Genomic DNA, 15,913 nt, shown 5'->3' on the forward strand with positions numbered 1-15,913 from the left:
ACGGAAGTCGTTCAAAAAGCCTCTGAGGTTGTGAGTAGAACACTCCTCTGGCCGCGCCTCACAATGGTTTTATGCGTACCTAAGCATAATCGATGTGTCCAAGCACTAGCCCCAAAACAAGTTATTGACTAATATACTGCATGTACTGCAACATTTGCGGCCATTGTTGTCGGGCAATGTTTGATGAAATATATTCCCTTGGCCAGACGATTGCAACACTCAGCTGGAATGACTCAAGGAATTAATGAAAGTATTTCGCACACCAGAACAGAGAGAGATTTTATAACGTCAGGAAAGCGATACATCAGCGGCCAGGGTTATGGGGCATGAAAATTAATGTATTAAAACACCGATAACCGGAAATTTCTGCCCGTGAAACACAAATGCTGAAGCTACTGAAAGATTTAGACGTCTTAAGGACCATTGTAGAACAAAATTAGGGCTGTCAACTGCACATCTTCTACTAAAATGGAGGCAGCGAGAACCTCCTACAAATTACGGTCTTTGAATATATCATTTCGTGAGCTGCATAGCTCTGGCCGTAGATTTACGTATCACATTTATAGATACATCTCATTTGTCCTCTTCTACATTTCTGTAGGCAACAATCAAATCGAGTGCATCTATAAACGCACGCACTCCAACTTTCTGCAAACTGAAGCGAAATAATGTTTTACGTGACTTGTCACTGCAGCGACATCTGCATGAGAAAGAGGAAACAAGACTGAGAGAAGAGAGGGAAGCATTAAGGCACTAGCCGTCAACGGACCGTCACTTCGTGTCGTGTCACGTCCCGTTAACGTCAGCGTGTATTCACACTAGACGTCATGTCACGTCACATTAGTTCGCTTAGCTCAGTACCAACGGTGGAAGAGAGGGTCTGAGAGGCTATACTTCATCCTAGAAGTCGGGCTATAATGTCGGAATTGAGGAACCAACAACGATAAAGTTCATAAATGGTCAAAACAACCACATATCATCTTCTTGGTTAGTTTGTGTGGCAAATCGTTGATAAGCTAAACAACATTTCGGAGTATCGGGATTTATTTGCTATCGAAGTACTTAAGTGCAAACACATCAAAAAATAAAGGTAAAAATAGAGCCCGTTTATCTAAAACTTTCGGATTTTTTCCTGGTATGTAACTAGTAATGTTATAAAAAGAACTGAATTTTTCTGTTTCATTAGAGCTAACATGAACTTAAAAATGTCAGTTAAGGAAAAATGCTTCATCAACTTACGTTATTTTTATGCACAGTAGAGGCATGAGCTCTGTTTTGTTAATGTATAGCCTAAGTCATTTTCGCTTTAAGATACCTGACGTTTACGGAAGAACAGTCGATAGAAAAAATAGTCAAATCGTTAGTTTCGTATTCCATGGAGCATTTGCACGACAAATCGTAGTGATTGCAGTATTAACAATTTGCCATGAAAATAAATCACTCTAACAAAATAAAGATTGAGAAGAAACAAAAGCACGAAACCCACTACTATGACATGAGTGGTCGCGGCGAAAATACCGGGTGATCAAACTGTTTGTATAAATTTGAAAACTTAATAAACCACTGAATAATGTAGATAGAGAGGTAAACATTGACACACATTCTTGGAATGACATGGGGTTTTATTAGAAAGAAAAAAAAAGTATTGCTAAACGCGTGAAAGATCTCTTGCGCGCGTCGTTTGGTGATGATCGTGTGCTCAGCCGCCACTTCCGTCATGCTTGGCCTCCCAGGTCCCCAGACCTCAGTCCGTGCGATTATTGGCTTTGGGGTTACCTGAAGTTGCAAGTGTATCGTCAGGGATGCTGAAAGACAGCATCCGACGCCAATGCCTCACCATAACTCCGGACATGCTTTACAGTGCTGTTCACAACATTATTCCTTGACTACAACTATTGTTGAGGAATGATGGTGAACATAAGGAGCATTTCCTTTGAAGAACATCATCTTTGCTTTGTCTTACTTTGTTATTCTAATTATTGCTATTCTGATCAGATGAAGCGCCATCTATCGGACATTTTTTGAACGTTTGTATTTCTTTGTTCTAATAAAACCCCATGTGATTCCAAGCATGTGTGTCAATCTGTACCTCTGTATCTACATTATTCCGTGATTTATTCAGTTTTCAAATTTATACTGACGTTTTGATCACCCGGTACTTCCGACGTTGGCAGACGATGATACCATCAAAACTTTCCTACGGAGAAACCATGATGGTGACGTGATGTGCGTGACTGTCCGCTAACAGCCTGAATGAAATACATGACATTTTGAGGAACACTGTGGAAAGAGTCGACGCGAAATGTTGGCAAGTGTAATTTGGCCTTCATACACACAAGGACAGAGGCAGATACCGCTCAGACAAACCAAATATTTTCTACTCTTGGTGGAAAATACCGGCAACATCTTTGCAATACACCAGTAACAGGTAATAAATGACTGTAATACTGATGGCATAACAAACCTTTAATTTTTTGTGTTTATTATATTGTAGTAGATCCGTATCTCTTGGTGCTGGCGCAGTCCGGAACCGTGCGACTGCTACGGTCGCAGCTTCGAATCCTGCCTCGGGCATGGACGTGTGTGATGTCCTTAGGTTAGTTAGGTTTAAGTAGTTCTAAGTTCTAGGGGCTAATGACCACAGCAGTTGAGTCCCATAGTGCTCAGAGCCATCTTGGTGCTGATATTAGACAACATTTATTTCCTTCAATAACACAAAGGAACACAGAATTAATACAGAAGGTAGCATAAAGGCCTTTGTAAGTAACCTAAGTATCCTGAGATTTAGCAATCTAGATACACTAGAGACCTCTCAGTAAATTATATTTTATAACCTGAGAATCACTTGACTGATAATGATATTAAGGAAAGGAAAACGGCTTCACTCACGTGAAACAAAATAAAAGTAATTTTTTGACAAACGTCGGTATAAGATACACCACTTTCATCACTGGATACATGTGTAACCAGTTCTTCATATCCTTAAAGTAGCAGTTTGCCTGTCGTACTCATTTTTATCATAGGGAATATGCTACTTGAAGGATATGAAGAACTGGATACATTTATTTCACAGCTAAAAACGGTGGACTCACACTACTAAAATGATCTGCTGCAATTTCTACATTTTTTTAAGAATAAAATCTATTTTAACGGGCAGTTTCCTCTGCAGTCATCAGGAACAATAGCCAATGCGGAAACACGAAAAGATATCAAAAACCAAAAGAATAAACAGTTCGTTGGTTTATTAGCAACAACAACTCTCATTTGCTTCATCTCCCGTAAAGCAACCGAGGGCCCTCTCGTCTTGAAAGTTTCAGAAATCGAAACAGCAGATTCTAGAGTCTGCGGCCACGAGAGAGCAACTCCGTATTCATATTACCAAGTTCCAAGAAACTTCGCGCACGGTTCCGCAAGACGAGGGCTGCGGAAATGTTTCCGGCAATGTAATGTCTTTCCGTTGGACTGCCAAGTAATTCATTTCAGCTGCTGCGCTGGACTCTTTTTAAACTGAATAGAAACTTGGGTCTCACGGTACACACTGTCGTGCTGTTCTTTAAGATACTATCCATTACTTTAAAAAAATTATTGTTTACTTTTCTTTTCTATTTAGTTAGCTGATTATAGAGACTGCCACACCCATCTTTTTCAGTATGTTACCAAAACCTTACGATACTGAGTTGGCACGACTATATTTCAATATTAGATCTATTGGGTGACATCACCGTATACGCATACCAGCGGCCCGTTATTTACGCGAATTACATGACCTGTGCGTGGACATCTAATGCCACATACCTCCCAAAACCTACCAACAAACTGTCGGATCCCTGATGAGCAGAGTCATTGATGTGTTCCATTCTAAAGACGGACAAACAAGCTGTTAAGCGTGTGGTCACAATGTTTTGACTCGCTAGTGTACACTGTGTTCATACGGTACATTAGTCCTTTATTGCGATACGTTGTTGAATAAGGATGGCTGTATGGTGTAAAAATACAAATGAAAAATGTGCCTAAGCTACGAGAAAAGAGATATGTCACCGGCTTCAGAATTTGCTTAGTCCACGACTTCAAACGCTCACAGATACAATACATTAACATGTCTGGAGCACGAGATCTGCTTTTGAGTTGGGAATTGGATGATATTTCTCGTTACCAACAGTTTGGTGTGGTATCGGTCCACTGCTATCAAGTAAAGGTGGACTCTACCAAAAAGTTTCAACTTGCAACTAACATTTTCTGACAGCTCTAAGTTGTATGAATGGTAGGTTCTCCCAGGCTGTATTTTTATGTAAGGCTCTCGGGTTTCCAGCGGGGTGACAGTTTAAAAATACCGCAACATTTGAAATATCGACTCATTTACTTTGTCAGACACTGTTCTAAACGTCGCGGTATTTTAACAATGCCTTCGGTCTACAAACTCGAGAGATTCTCATTAGCATTAAACTGTAATTACTGTGTTGGCCGACGCTGAAGGCAAGAATTCGAATTCGTAGAAGTACTTTTAATAAAATAATCGATCTTGATCCCAAAAAGTTGTTTTATTTGTGGTGAACATTTTCAGCCTCAAGAGATAATTTTGAGACCATACGGAATCACCATCAACGACACGTGTAGACGCGGAGCGGCGCTGTAACCTATGCCAGGCGACAACAGCTGTCGGCAGTGCCAATCGGCATACACTACAGCGCCGCTCAGCGTCTAAGTGGGTCGCTAATGTTGATTCCTTACATTCCGAAGATGTCAGAAACCAGTCACCAAACATAACACTTTTTTCAGATCAAGACTGATTATTTATTATAATTAGGTTTTGGTCGACGATTTTCCCCATATGTTACCAAATATTATTGTCCTATAACTACGCCACAACTATCTCGAGCGGTCAGTATTCTGGAGTCGTGAGGCACAACGAGTAATGTAACTGACACGCAGATCGAATAAGGTGCATATAGCTTACATCCCATCTGTTAATCGATGGCAGTTTACCGTACGTAGCGAAAGAGAGACACGCTTGTCAAGTGGCAACTGTTTGCTAGACCCGCTTGCGCACTACGGCAAGACATTCTGTAGAAAGTGGGAGTGCAATAACAGAAGTTCGCAGAAGAAAAAACAGAAACGCGCCAAGGAGATTGCGAAAGTGTCTGCCCGCTGCCTGTACGCCCGAACGGCGCGAACAGAGTGCCGCAGGCGACGGATCATAACTCAGACGGCTACTTACGTGCTAGCCGGCGACCTCGCTCCGGCGCCATGAATATTGCATCCACCGCTGCAGCGCAATTCCCGCACAACTGCACACAACTACCACACGAGACGAGCAGAGGGCGAGACGGTCTGGTCTCGACTGGTTGCACACACGCGGGGTGTCTGCGACCATATGCCGCGCCGCCCGATCCCCAGCCCCGAGTCCTCCCTCTGCCCCCTCCCAGCCACACTCACACACACACACACACACACACACACACACACAATATGACGTAGACACACAATTCCACGGTACAGACACCGGTGCTTCCTCTTACCATTCAGTGTACCTGCGAAGCCCCTCCGCTGCCCCCACCACAACCGGCTCGCAGGCTGCAGCCTGCTGCTGGAAGCCTGCTGGTCCTCACCTGCCGTCGCACCTGGCGTGCCCATCCAGCCAGAAGGTCATCGGGGACACGTGCCCCACTCGGGAGAAAAACCTCTGGCTGCACGCCCGCTATTATAACCTCCCAGTCTCGTGGGCGCTCTACAAGCACAGAATCAGCCTCGCCTTCTGGAATCTGGGCTTCCACTACACCGCAGGCAGCTGCGTGTTACATTTCGGAGACTTCTCCGTGCCAACATTATTTCACATTATAAATTACCTCGAAGGTAAAAAAAAAACTTTCTAAAGCCAAAATCTCATAAATATTTCTATAATTACAAACAAGCGGTTTCGACAGACTCTATAGATAAAATGAAGCACTTTATAATATAAAGGTTTGTCATAAATAAAACACTTAAAATCACAAAGCCTACTGTGTACTTGACCATGACCATGTATCGCTCAACAGATGACTGTTAAGCCATACAAAACACAGTACAGACTCAAATTCACAGTAGCACATCTGTTTCTTTCTGATGTTCTTATCACTGATGATCTCTCTTATGTGCCGTCTAAAGTGGATCTCAATGATAAGAAGATGACCAACTAACGTAAACAGACTGTTAAGCCATACAAAACACAGTACAGACTCAAATTCACAGTAGCACATCTGTTTCTTTCTGATGTTCTTATCACTGATGATCTCTCTTACGTGCCGTCTAAAGTGGATCTCAATGATAAGAAGATGACCAACTAACGTAAACAGACGTGCCACTGTAAATTAGATTTTGTAATGTGTTTTGTATGACGTAACAGTCGTCTGTTGAACGCTACACTTGTGGACATGGCGATGTGCACAGGGTGATGGTGATGATGATGTTTGATTTGTGGGGCATTCAACTGCGCGGTCATCAAGGCCCGTACGAAGTCCCAATTTTTACAAAGTCAAAGTTTTTTTTTCACAATCTGATCTGCCCGCTGTGACGAATGGTGATGATGAAATGATGAGAACACGAATACCCAGTCCGCGGACAAAGGAAATCCCCAACGCGGCCGGGGATCGACCCCGGGACCCTGTGATTCAGAGGCAGCAACACTATCCACTTTTTTAAAATTTTGTTTGATGTGCGTTGCATTTGGTCTCGGCGGTCATCACATGACATCCGTTAAAGTTGATAGTTGATTCCTTTACTCAGTTTTTTATTACAGAGGGCCACCGACTCCCTGACCGAACATGCTGAGCTACTGTGCCGGCATCACTAGACCACGCCCTGCGGACGAACAAGGTGATTTCAAACGTTTTATTTACGACAGACCTTTATGTAATATGCTACATTTTATCTACATCACAACCTGGCCTGAGCTCCGAACTCAAAATAAAAATATTTTGTAGCAAAAACTTTGAAGACCTGCCGATGACAGCAAAGTTGTCGAAACCGGTTGTTTGCAAATAAAGGAATATTTATGCGATCTTGGACTTAGAAAGATTTTACCACATGAATCATGTGATGTGTGGCTCTAAAATAACAGGATAATTGCTGTAAAGCATTTCACTTTAAAAAAAGTGTGTCCAGTTCCCTCCTCTGTCCCTACAACAATCCATGCGAACTTTCTATTGTTGGAAACAGCGATAGAAGTCTTCCAGTTGCGAGCTTCTTGATAACGCGTGCAGTTTTTCCGTTCACTGCTTCAACAAACTGAAAACTTATTGATTTTAATGCATATTTACCTTGAGGAATAGATAAAAATCCCATGGTGATAAGTCAGGTGAATAAAGTGTGTTGTCTAACACTGGGATACCATACTGCAACAGAAATCTCTTAACAGACAATATGATGTGAGCCAGTGTGTTATCTTTATGTAGAACCCATGACTTGTTCTTCCACAATTCAGGTCGTTTCCTTCTTTTTTTCCACGGAGGTGAGCAACAACCTCAAGAGAGAACGCTGATCAATCGTTTGACCATCAAGAATCCAGTGAAGATACACAATTCCACGAATATCGAAGAAACAATCATCATCGCTCTCAATCCTTATTTGCTCATTCGAGTTTTGCTCGTCTTCAGTGAAGTTGGGTTCTTCCAATGTCGGAACTAAGGCTTAGTTTGTGGATCGTAAGTGAAAAACCAAGATCCATCACAGGTTATCACTCTTACCAAGAAATTAGGATGTTTTTCAGCGGTCTCAAAGTGCCACTGCAAACATTTTAGCCGGCCGCGGTGGTCTCGCGGTTCTAGGCGCGCAGTCCGGAACCGTGCGACTGCTACGGTCGCAGGTTCGAATCCTGCTTCGGGCATGGATGTGTGTGATGTCCTTAGGTTAGTTAGGTTTAAGTAGTTCTAAGTTCTAGGGGACTGATGACCACAGCAGTTGAGTCCCATAGTGCTCAGAGCCATTTGAACCAAACATTTTACGGATTTACTTTTGCTCGATTGTGAGACTTTTCGACACCAGTTTCGCACACACTTCACGCAAAATTTGCCTTACGCGTTCTTTGTGAGATTCTACAGCTTTAGCAATCGATCAAATACTCAACCGACGGACAGATCGAATCAGAAGTATTTCCCATCCGTGTTTGACGTTCAAGGTCATCTTCAATTTTGTAAATTCAACTAAATACCAATGGATCACAGTTACGAACAACTTAAACTCGAACGATCACATAGACAAAGTTGTGGGGAAGACGAACCAGAGACAGTGTTTAATTGGCAGAATGCTTACAAAATGTAACAAATCTGCTAAAGAGCCTGTCAACACTTGGTAACAGTACATCTATCCTATAAATATGGACTGGGGAACAGTGTCCGGTCGAACTGCTGTAGAAATAGATACCACCAGCTGTTATTTTTGAGAACCAACGCCTGAGACGTGGTTTCTTTGGTCACCAATACATAGAATGTCCGGAATTCCAGTAGTATATGTATATAATACAGGAACCAACGCAGTAGCTGGAGAAATCATCATCTTAATGAAAGAAGAGAAAACCAGAGGATGTCCACTTGCACCAGTGACCATACAGTAGTTGTCAATCACGTTGGTTGAAGATCGGAACGAGCTACCACAAGAAATCCTTACCGACGTTGTGGGCAGCATGGGAGCACGTTTCCGTCCGTGGCGATCACACATCCTATTAACAACCATGTCCAGACTTATTTAGTGTCCATGTAAACATCACAAATCGCGATGACTTCACTGTAATTACTGTCGCTAAATAAAAGTACCCTTACTATTTGTCTCACTGCTTATTTCTTTCAGTTACCATTTGTAATACACTGTGGCAGTTCTTTCTACATTGAAGTGACAAACAAACAGGTATACGCATTCGTATTCAAATACAGAGATATGTAAACAGGCAGAATACGGCACAGCGGACGGCAACGCCTATATAAGACGACATTTGTATGGCGCAGTTGTTAGACCGGTTACTGCTGTTACAACGGCAGGACATCAAGATTTACGTAAGTTTTAACGTGGTGTTACAGTCGTCGCACGAGTAATGGGACACAACATATCCGAGGTAGCGATGAAGTGGGGATTTTCCCGTACGACCATTTCACCAGTGTACCATGAATATCAGGGATCCAGTAAAACATAAAATCTCCGACAACGCTGCGGCCGGAAAATGATGCTGCAAGAACGGGACCAACGACGCCTGAAGAGAATCGTTCAGTGTGACAGAAGTGCAACCCTTCGTTCTTCCACAAATTGCTGCAAATTTCAGTGCTGAGCCATCAACAAATGTCAGCATAGTAATCATGCACCGAAACATAATCGATATGGGCATTATGAGCCGAAGTTCCACTCGTATACCCTTGACGACCGCACGACACAAAGCTTTACGCCTTTCCTGGGACGGTCGACACCGACATTGGACTGTTGATGACTGGAAACATGTTTCAAATTGGATCGAGTGGATGGACGTGTACGGACATGGAGACAACTTCATGAATCCGTGGACCCTGCATGTCTGCAGGGGTCAGGAATTTTCACCTGCCTCGAGATGTCTGGGTGTTTGTGTTGTCCTCATCGTTTCATCATCATTCATGCAAGTGGCAAGATTGGACTGAGCAAAGGTCGGGAATTTGTACGGCCGCTGATAGCCGCGCAGGAGAGCGCCCCACAATCCAAACATCATCATCATGTCTGCAGGGAACTGTTCAAGTTGACGCAGGATCTGTAATGATGTGGGGCTTGTGAAGTTCGAGTGAACGCAAAACGTTACAGTTGCTTCCGATGTGAACAAACTTCCCGTAACTACAAAGGGTGTATACTCTCCGCAGGTGATCCAGCATTTCTGCCACAGATTTCTGGCATTCCCGGTTGCCACCATGCCAATTTATCCTATCTGAATAGCGTCTTGCGTTATGCATCAGAATAGCTGTGTGTCCCTATCGAAGTTATTTTACAGCTGACAGACAGTTGGACCACCAATGATGTGGTCTCACCTAGTACTGAGTTCAGGTTCGTCCTCAACTTCTTCTTCCATGAGCAGCGGTCTTAGACGATATTCAGGCAGTCGACTTCAGCGATATTCCGCAGGACTTCGTCCCATCGGTCTGGTGGTCTTCCTCGTGGTCTGCCTCCTTGGACTGCATTCTAGCATCGCCTTTTGTCCGTCGGTCATCATTTCTACTGGTACATTGTCATTTCATACTAGCTGTTCCTTTCAGAATGTCTTTCACGTTGGTAATTCAACTGATGTCTTCTGTTTCTTTTATGTCTTCGCTTATAAATTCCATTTCTAGCGCCGCTTTTCTAATTTTCAGTCTTGTATATTCACGAAGTATCCAGGTCTTACAGCCGTAAGTCAACAGGGGGATGACATCCTGATCAAAAACATTTATTGCCAGTTAACTGCCGTGTTGTTTCAGAACTATGTGATGAGTTCTGTCTGCTAGGAAATACTAAATCCGTCCACAAAGCTGGCCCGATATACATATAGTCAGCTCGTATTTTCTTCACCAAGTCCCAGTGTGCAAGTGTATGGAATCCCTATGTGAGTCGATGAATACGTTATCAGCCTGAGCGCCTTTATCTACGGGTCTCTAGAACTCATAGACAAACAGCGCTCCTAGCGATATAAGGTGCAAGAGGTAAGCGACGAATTAAGATTCCGATTGATCCTACTATTGAGAAGTGTAGATACATTTCTGGAGGTGTAACGCTTCCGGGACCTAAAAGCCAGTATCGATCATTCATTTACGACTAATTGTCGGCCCATTCTCCTGGTCACACAACACGTGATAACAGACCTATTAGGACAAATGGACGATTGTTTAACCACGTCTCCACATTTGTCAGAATGTAACGTGCCTGGATTCTGCCAAGCGCCTATTTCATCTTCCGTCAGACTATAGGAACACTGTATCCATTCCACATCCTCTCAACTCCTCTATACTATGCGTCACCTTTTCAGAAACAGAAATAAAAAAGCGGTTTATTGCAGAATTAAACGGAATATCCTCGTGACGATTTGAAAATTTTGGTGTTGATTATAAGGTCAACCTGATAGTGGATCCGTACACAAGACAAAACCATGTAGTTTTGCACGGGAGGAAACAGGTAAGACAAATATTGTAAACGGTGTTAGGCAAGTGTGTTGTTTATAATGAACAATTTTAAGTATTTATGATGACATATAACCTGATAATACATTTAAAAACAGGAAGCTGAAATGTAGGACAGCAGAGATAATCATCATCACCACCATCACAAGTAGCAGTAACAGACAATTGTTGCACCAAATGACGTCATCTCACCCAGTACTGAGTTCAGGTTCATCTGCAGCTTCTTCTTTCATGAGCAACAAACAGTCTTAGACGATATTCAGCCAGTCGACTTCAGCGATATTCCGCATGTCTTCGTCCCATCGGTCTGGCGGTCTTTCTCGTGGTCTATCTCCGTCTCTTGGACTCCATGCCAACAACCCGTTTGTCCATCATTCATCATTTCTACTGATAACATGGAGGACACATTATCATTTCATAGTAGCTGTCCTTTCCAGAATGTCTTTCATGTCGATAATTTATCTGATTTCTTCTATTCCTTTTTTGTTTTCCCTTATAAATCCCAACACAGATGTTTTCTTTCCTTACTGTTCAGCTCTAATTTTCCGTCTTCTACAGGGGGGCGCGCGAAATCTGTTACCAGTTGTTTCTTTCACAATTTACGACCCCGCTGGGATCTCTACAGAAGTACCAACAGAGCTTGGAAAAACAAATGAGTTGACGTGTAATTCACGATACTGCCGCTATGAGACTAGTAAGCAGAAGTGGCTGACAATGGAAGACTGCCGACACAGCAACAATCGGCAATTGTGTTACTTCTTCATGAAACGAAAAGCCTTGTTGTGACTCAGAGGCGTTTTCGACAACAGCTTAACACACGATGGGTCCCATGCAAGAAGATCATCCACAGGTTGTACGATAAATTTGTACAGGAAGGAACAGTATTGGAAGTGAAGCGACCTCAGCCTAAGCCTGTTTGTTCGCCGGAGAACATTGAAGCGGTACGAGTTGCTGTACAGAAAAGTCCCGGGAAATGGTGTAAAAAGGCAGCAGTGCAACTGGGAATATCCAGACGCTCCGTTCAACGCATTCTTAAAAGTGACCTCAATGTGTATCCACACAAGGTGACCTGTGCACAGAAGCTCACTGAAGAACACAAACAGCAGAGACTACTGTTTGCTCAGTAGGCGGAGGATAGGGAGGAAACTCTCAACAACGTTTGGTTTTCGGACGAGGCGCATTTTCATTTAGACGGTGTGGTTAACAAACAAAATGTACGCTTTTGGGCCACTGAAAACACACAACTGCTTCATGAACGACAACATTATGCTCCAAGGATTACAGCGTGGGCAGCAATTTCCAGTCACGGACTTATTGGACCCTTTTTCTTTGAAGACACTGTAAACAGCGAGCGTTATTTGAGCATGCTTCGCAATAGCTTCATTCCACAGCTTCTTGCTACTGCCTTACACTTCCACACGCAGTGGTTCATGGAAGATGGAGCAAGGCCACATACTGCATACACTGTGTTGGAGTTTTCACACGAGCTTTTCGACATGCGGATCATTTCACTCAAGTTTCCAGGTCGCTTCAATGATGGACAAAATTGGCCCCCCAATAGTACAGACCTCAAACGATGTGACTTTTTTTTCTTTGGGAGTACCTAAAGGAAAAAAATTTCCCGAAACAGCCATGTGATTTAATGGAGCTCAGAAGACTTATTCTTCAAGCTTGCAGTGAAATTATGGAAGACATGCGCCGTAGGGTAATTACTAACTTTAGTGTTCGTTTGAAGGTAGTCAGGAAACGAAATGGTGGACATATTGAGCATGTGCTGAGTCAGAAGAAGTCCCCATGAACAGCTCTTCATTGTAGTGTATGTTCCTTTCAGATTGTATTGAAGTTTATATTCAAAAACAAATTGGTAACACATTTCGTGCGCCACCCTATATATTCAAGAAGCGCCCAGGTCTCACAGCCGTAAACCAACAGGGGGGGGGGGGGGGGGGGGGGACACACTGATCAGAAACTTTTATTTCTGGTTAACTGCCATGTTTGACCTGAAGAATGGCTTCCAAATGGTTTGTCAGTGTCGAGATCTTGTGCTTCCAGTCGTATTTACAAGCTGTCAAAGTTGAATGTAATCTCTGACATTGTCCAATAATGTATTTTTTATTTTTACCTCTCCTGCCGTGCTCCATTAGACATAACTTTTGTCTTGGAAAGTTTATGTTCAGTCCCACTGCCTGACATAGAATGTCTGCACTTATTCAAAATCATTTGCCAGTAGCGAAATATCACTCTGGTTGGTAATTCTCTTCCAGTTGAATCGACTTTCTTCGTCTTCCCAGTTCAGTTTTGACATTTCCATTTCCAGGACGGTAGAGAACAGCTTGAAAGACATGGAATCCCCATGTTTCACTCCTCTGCGATTTAGTAACAGTTGAATTTGTTCCTTGTTACTAACAAAAGCTGCAGAAGTTTCGTATATACGATACAGGATTTTAATGTGGGTAACCTGTAACCCATGCTCACCCAACGCCTGTGCTAGGGCAGAACAGCTAACTCCATGAAAGGTCTTTTCAAAATTTACAAAATCTGTGTGTAGGGGAATGCGGGATTTGTTTTTTTTTCTGCTTATCACTCCCCGGAGAACAAAAAAAATATCGTCAGCTGCGGAAACCGGCCTGTTCGGAGCGTTGAACCACTGCAGAATCTAGCCCAATCAAAGGGGAAGAGCTGCGTCAAGGGGGGGGGGGGGGTTGGTTTATGGATTGGAGGTGCACACATTTGAGGAATGTTCGGAAAAGATTTACAAAAGCAGTTTTTTGAACCTTAGTGCCGGCCGGTGTGGTCGAGCGGTTCTAGGCGCTACAGTCTGGAACCGCACGACCAATACGAATACGGTCGCAGGTTCGAATCCTGCCTCGGGCATGGATGTGTGTGATGTCCTTAGGTTAGTTAGGTTTAAGTAGTTGTAAGTTATAGGGGACTGATGACCTCAGAATTTAAGTCCCATAGTGCTCAGAGCCATTTGAACAATTTTTGAACCTTAGTTATTAATGAAAATGAGTCATTGTGCATGGTATCTCTTAGTATACTTCCCACCGACGTCAACAGACTGCCTCCGCACTACTGGCAACGACATCATTGCCCACCGAACCACTGTTAGGGGTGGGATACTGTGCACCCACTCGTGGACAGCTAGCTCCATGGAATTCTTCGTTGCTGGCGACCCTTTCACACCACTGCACTTAGTTCATTTTGTTGAATCAGGCGTAATCACATGGAGGGAGGTCTGTCGTATGTGGTGGGTGCGTCACAACAATGAACCTCAGTGATGTCAACTTTGCTCATCATACTACTGCTGAGGCAATGATCCGCCCAGTAAACAGAAGTCCCTTGACCACACACCGCAATTAAATGTTTATGACGTCTGTTGTTTTGGCTCTTTCCTTCCACAAAAACGCCGCGGCCCTCCTTTGTCCGTGATCATCGACTTCCATCTTGTCCACAGCTTTCACAACCTAGCAACAAACAAGGGCTATTCTTTCACAGTACACACTGTTCGGAACTGCCATCTGGTAGCTTCCTGGTGAACGAGGATCAGTTCATCCTACCCGTAGTACGAGCGGTATTAGTAAAACAACGCCATTGTAGAAATCATTTCCGAATGCCCCTTGTAGATCAGTAGTGGTCGTACCTGATACTTCGCTCGTTTGCAAAGATACAGTTAGTAAGGCAATGTGAAAAAGGTAACCGTAGAAATCGCAGATAACTACTCGGCAGAAAACGAAGGCGAGCACTGGACACTGTGAGAAAGAAAAAGGGGCGGCTCGCCACTTCAAGGGTTGCGGCGAGAGTGCCGCCGGGGGCGCTGCGGTCCACCGCGCTTCTGACGTCACGGGCCCCAGGCCGGGCCAGGACAAACCACCGCTACTCAGATCGGCTGCTGGGCTGGTCTTCCTCTTCTCTCACATGTGGACCTCACCAACGCTGCGACGCCGTACAGATTCAGGCAGTCAGTATCTGGTAATAATGACGGTGACAGCTCTAGAAAGCCGGAGTAGGCTAGCTGGGTTATAAAAGCCTGCAGATTGCGGGATGTCGAATCGAGAAGATTTTTCCAGATAACCATATGTCGGAAATGCATCGTTGTGGACCTGTGGCCAGGAAGCCATACACAATTAGAGACGAGCGTTTGGAAGTTATAGGGTAAGGGGACGTGTTTGGGTGTGTTTAGCAGTACGCAGTATCCGACTAAGGGGCTCATGTGTTGAACTGTGCTCTCTGTAGATTAGCCAGAATTCAGTTTAGATTTCGTTATTAACTCTTTGGCTGTCTTTGGAACGTATGTGTTCCACTATAGATTATCAGAAAACCAGTGGAAATTCCGTGCATGTTTTTGCTATGCATGTATGTCTCATTGGTAAAGAAAAGGCTGCTAACGTTTCAGAATTCTAGTAAGTACAGATTGCAGCCTTAGGTTATGGTATCTCTAGGTTTCATTTTAACCCTCTACTTCCTACTGTCTCATCGCTTTATTTTGTGTGTGCAGGCAGGCAACCCTATGAACAGAAAAACAAAGTGGATTGCTATCCCTCCTTACCCGGACAACTCATGTCAACGAATTGCAGGCGCTTGTCTTCGTTGCCGCATCACAGACGGAGCCCGCATTGAGCACCCTTAACATAGTGATGCATCTGGAGAGACGCTCTATGCACAGTCGTGTGTCCGTTTTCTGTATGTCTTCTTGTTATTGCCCAGTCGTCTTCTGAAGCTCAGGAGGTACCTATGAATAACTCTTCAGTCCCATAACTTCCGGCGTTGGAAATCGAAATGGC

General features: G+C 43.6%; 1 protein-coding gene across 2 annotated transcripts in view; it reads right to left on the reverse strand.

Moving 5' to 3' along the window:
• LOC126281750 (uncharacterized) overlaps positions 1-15,913 on the reverse strand; it is a 453,514-nt gene that overhangs the window by 57,552 nt on the left and 380,049 nt on the right. The window contains exon 1 of one of the 2 annotated variants that reach the window (XM_049980937.1): positions 5,216-5,367. The exons of the other annotated variant lie outside the window; for it this stretch is intronic. Coding sequence (XP_049836894.1) covers positions 5,216-5,246 — 31 coding nt within the window. The 5' untranslated portion in view covers positions 5,247-5,367. Of the gene's footprint in view, positions 1-5,215; positions 5,368-15,913 lie in introns of those variants that run through there. 2 annotated transcript variants of the gene reach the window in all.

The sequence above is a fragment of the Schistocerca gregaria genome, chromosome 7, assembly GCF_023897955.1.
Source record: "Schistocerca gregaria isolate iqSchGreg1 chromosome 7, iqSchGreg1.2, whole genome shotgun sequence".
NCBI lineage: Eukaryota > Metazoa > Arthropoda > Insecta > Orthoptera > Acrididae > Schistocerca > Schistocerca gregaria.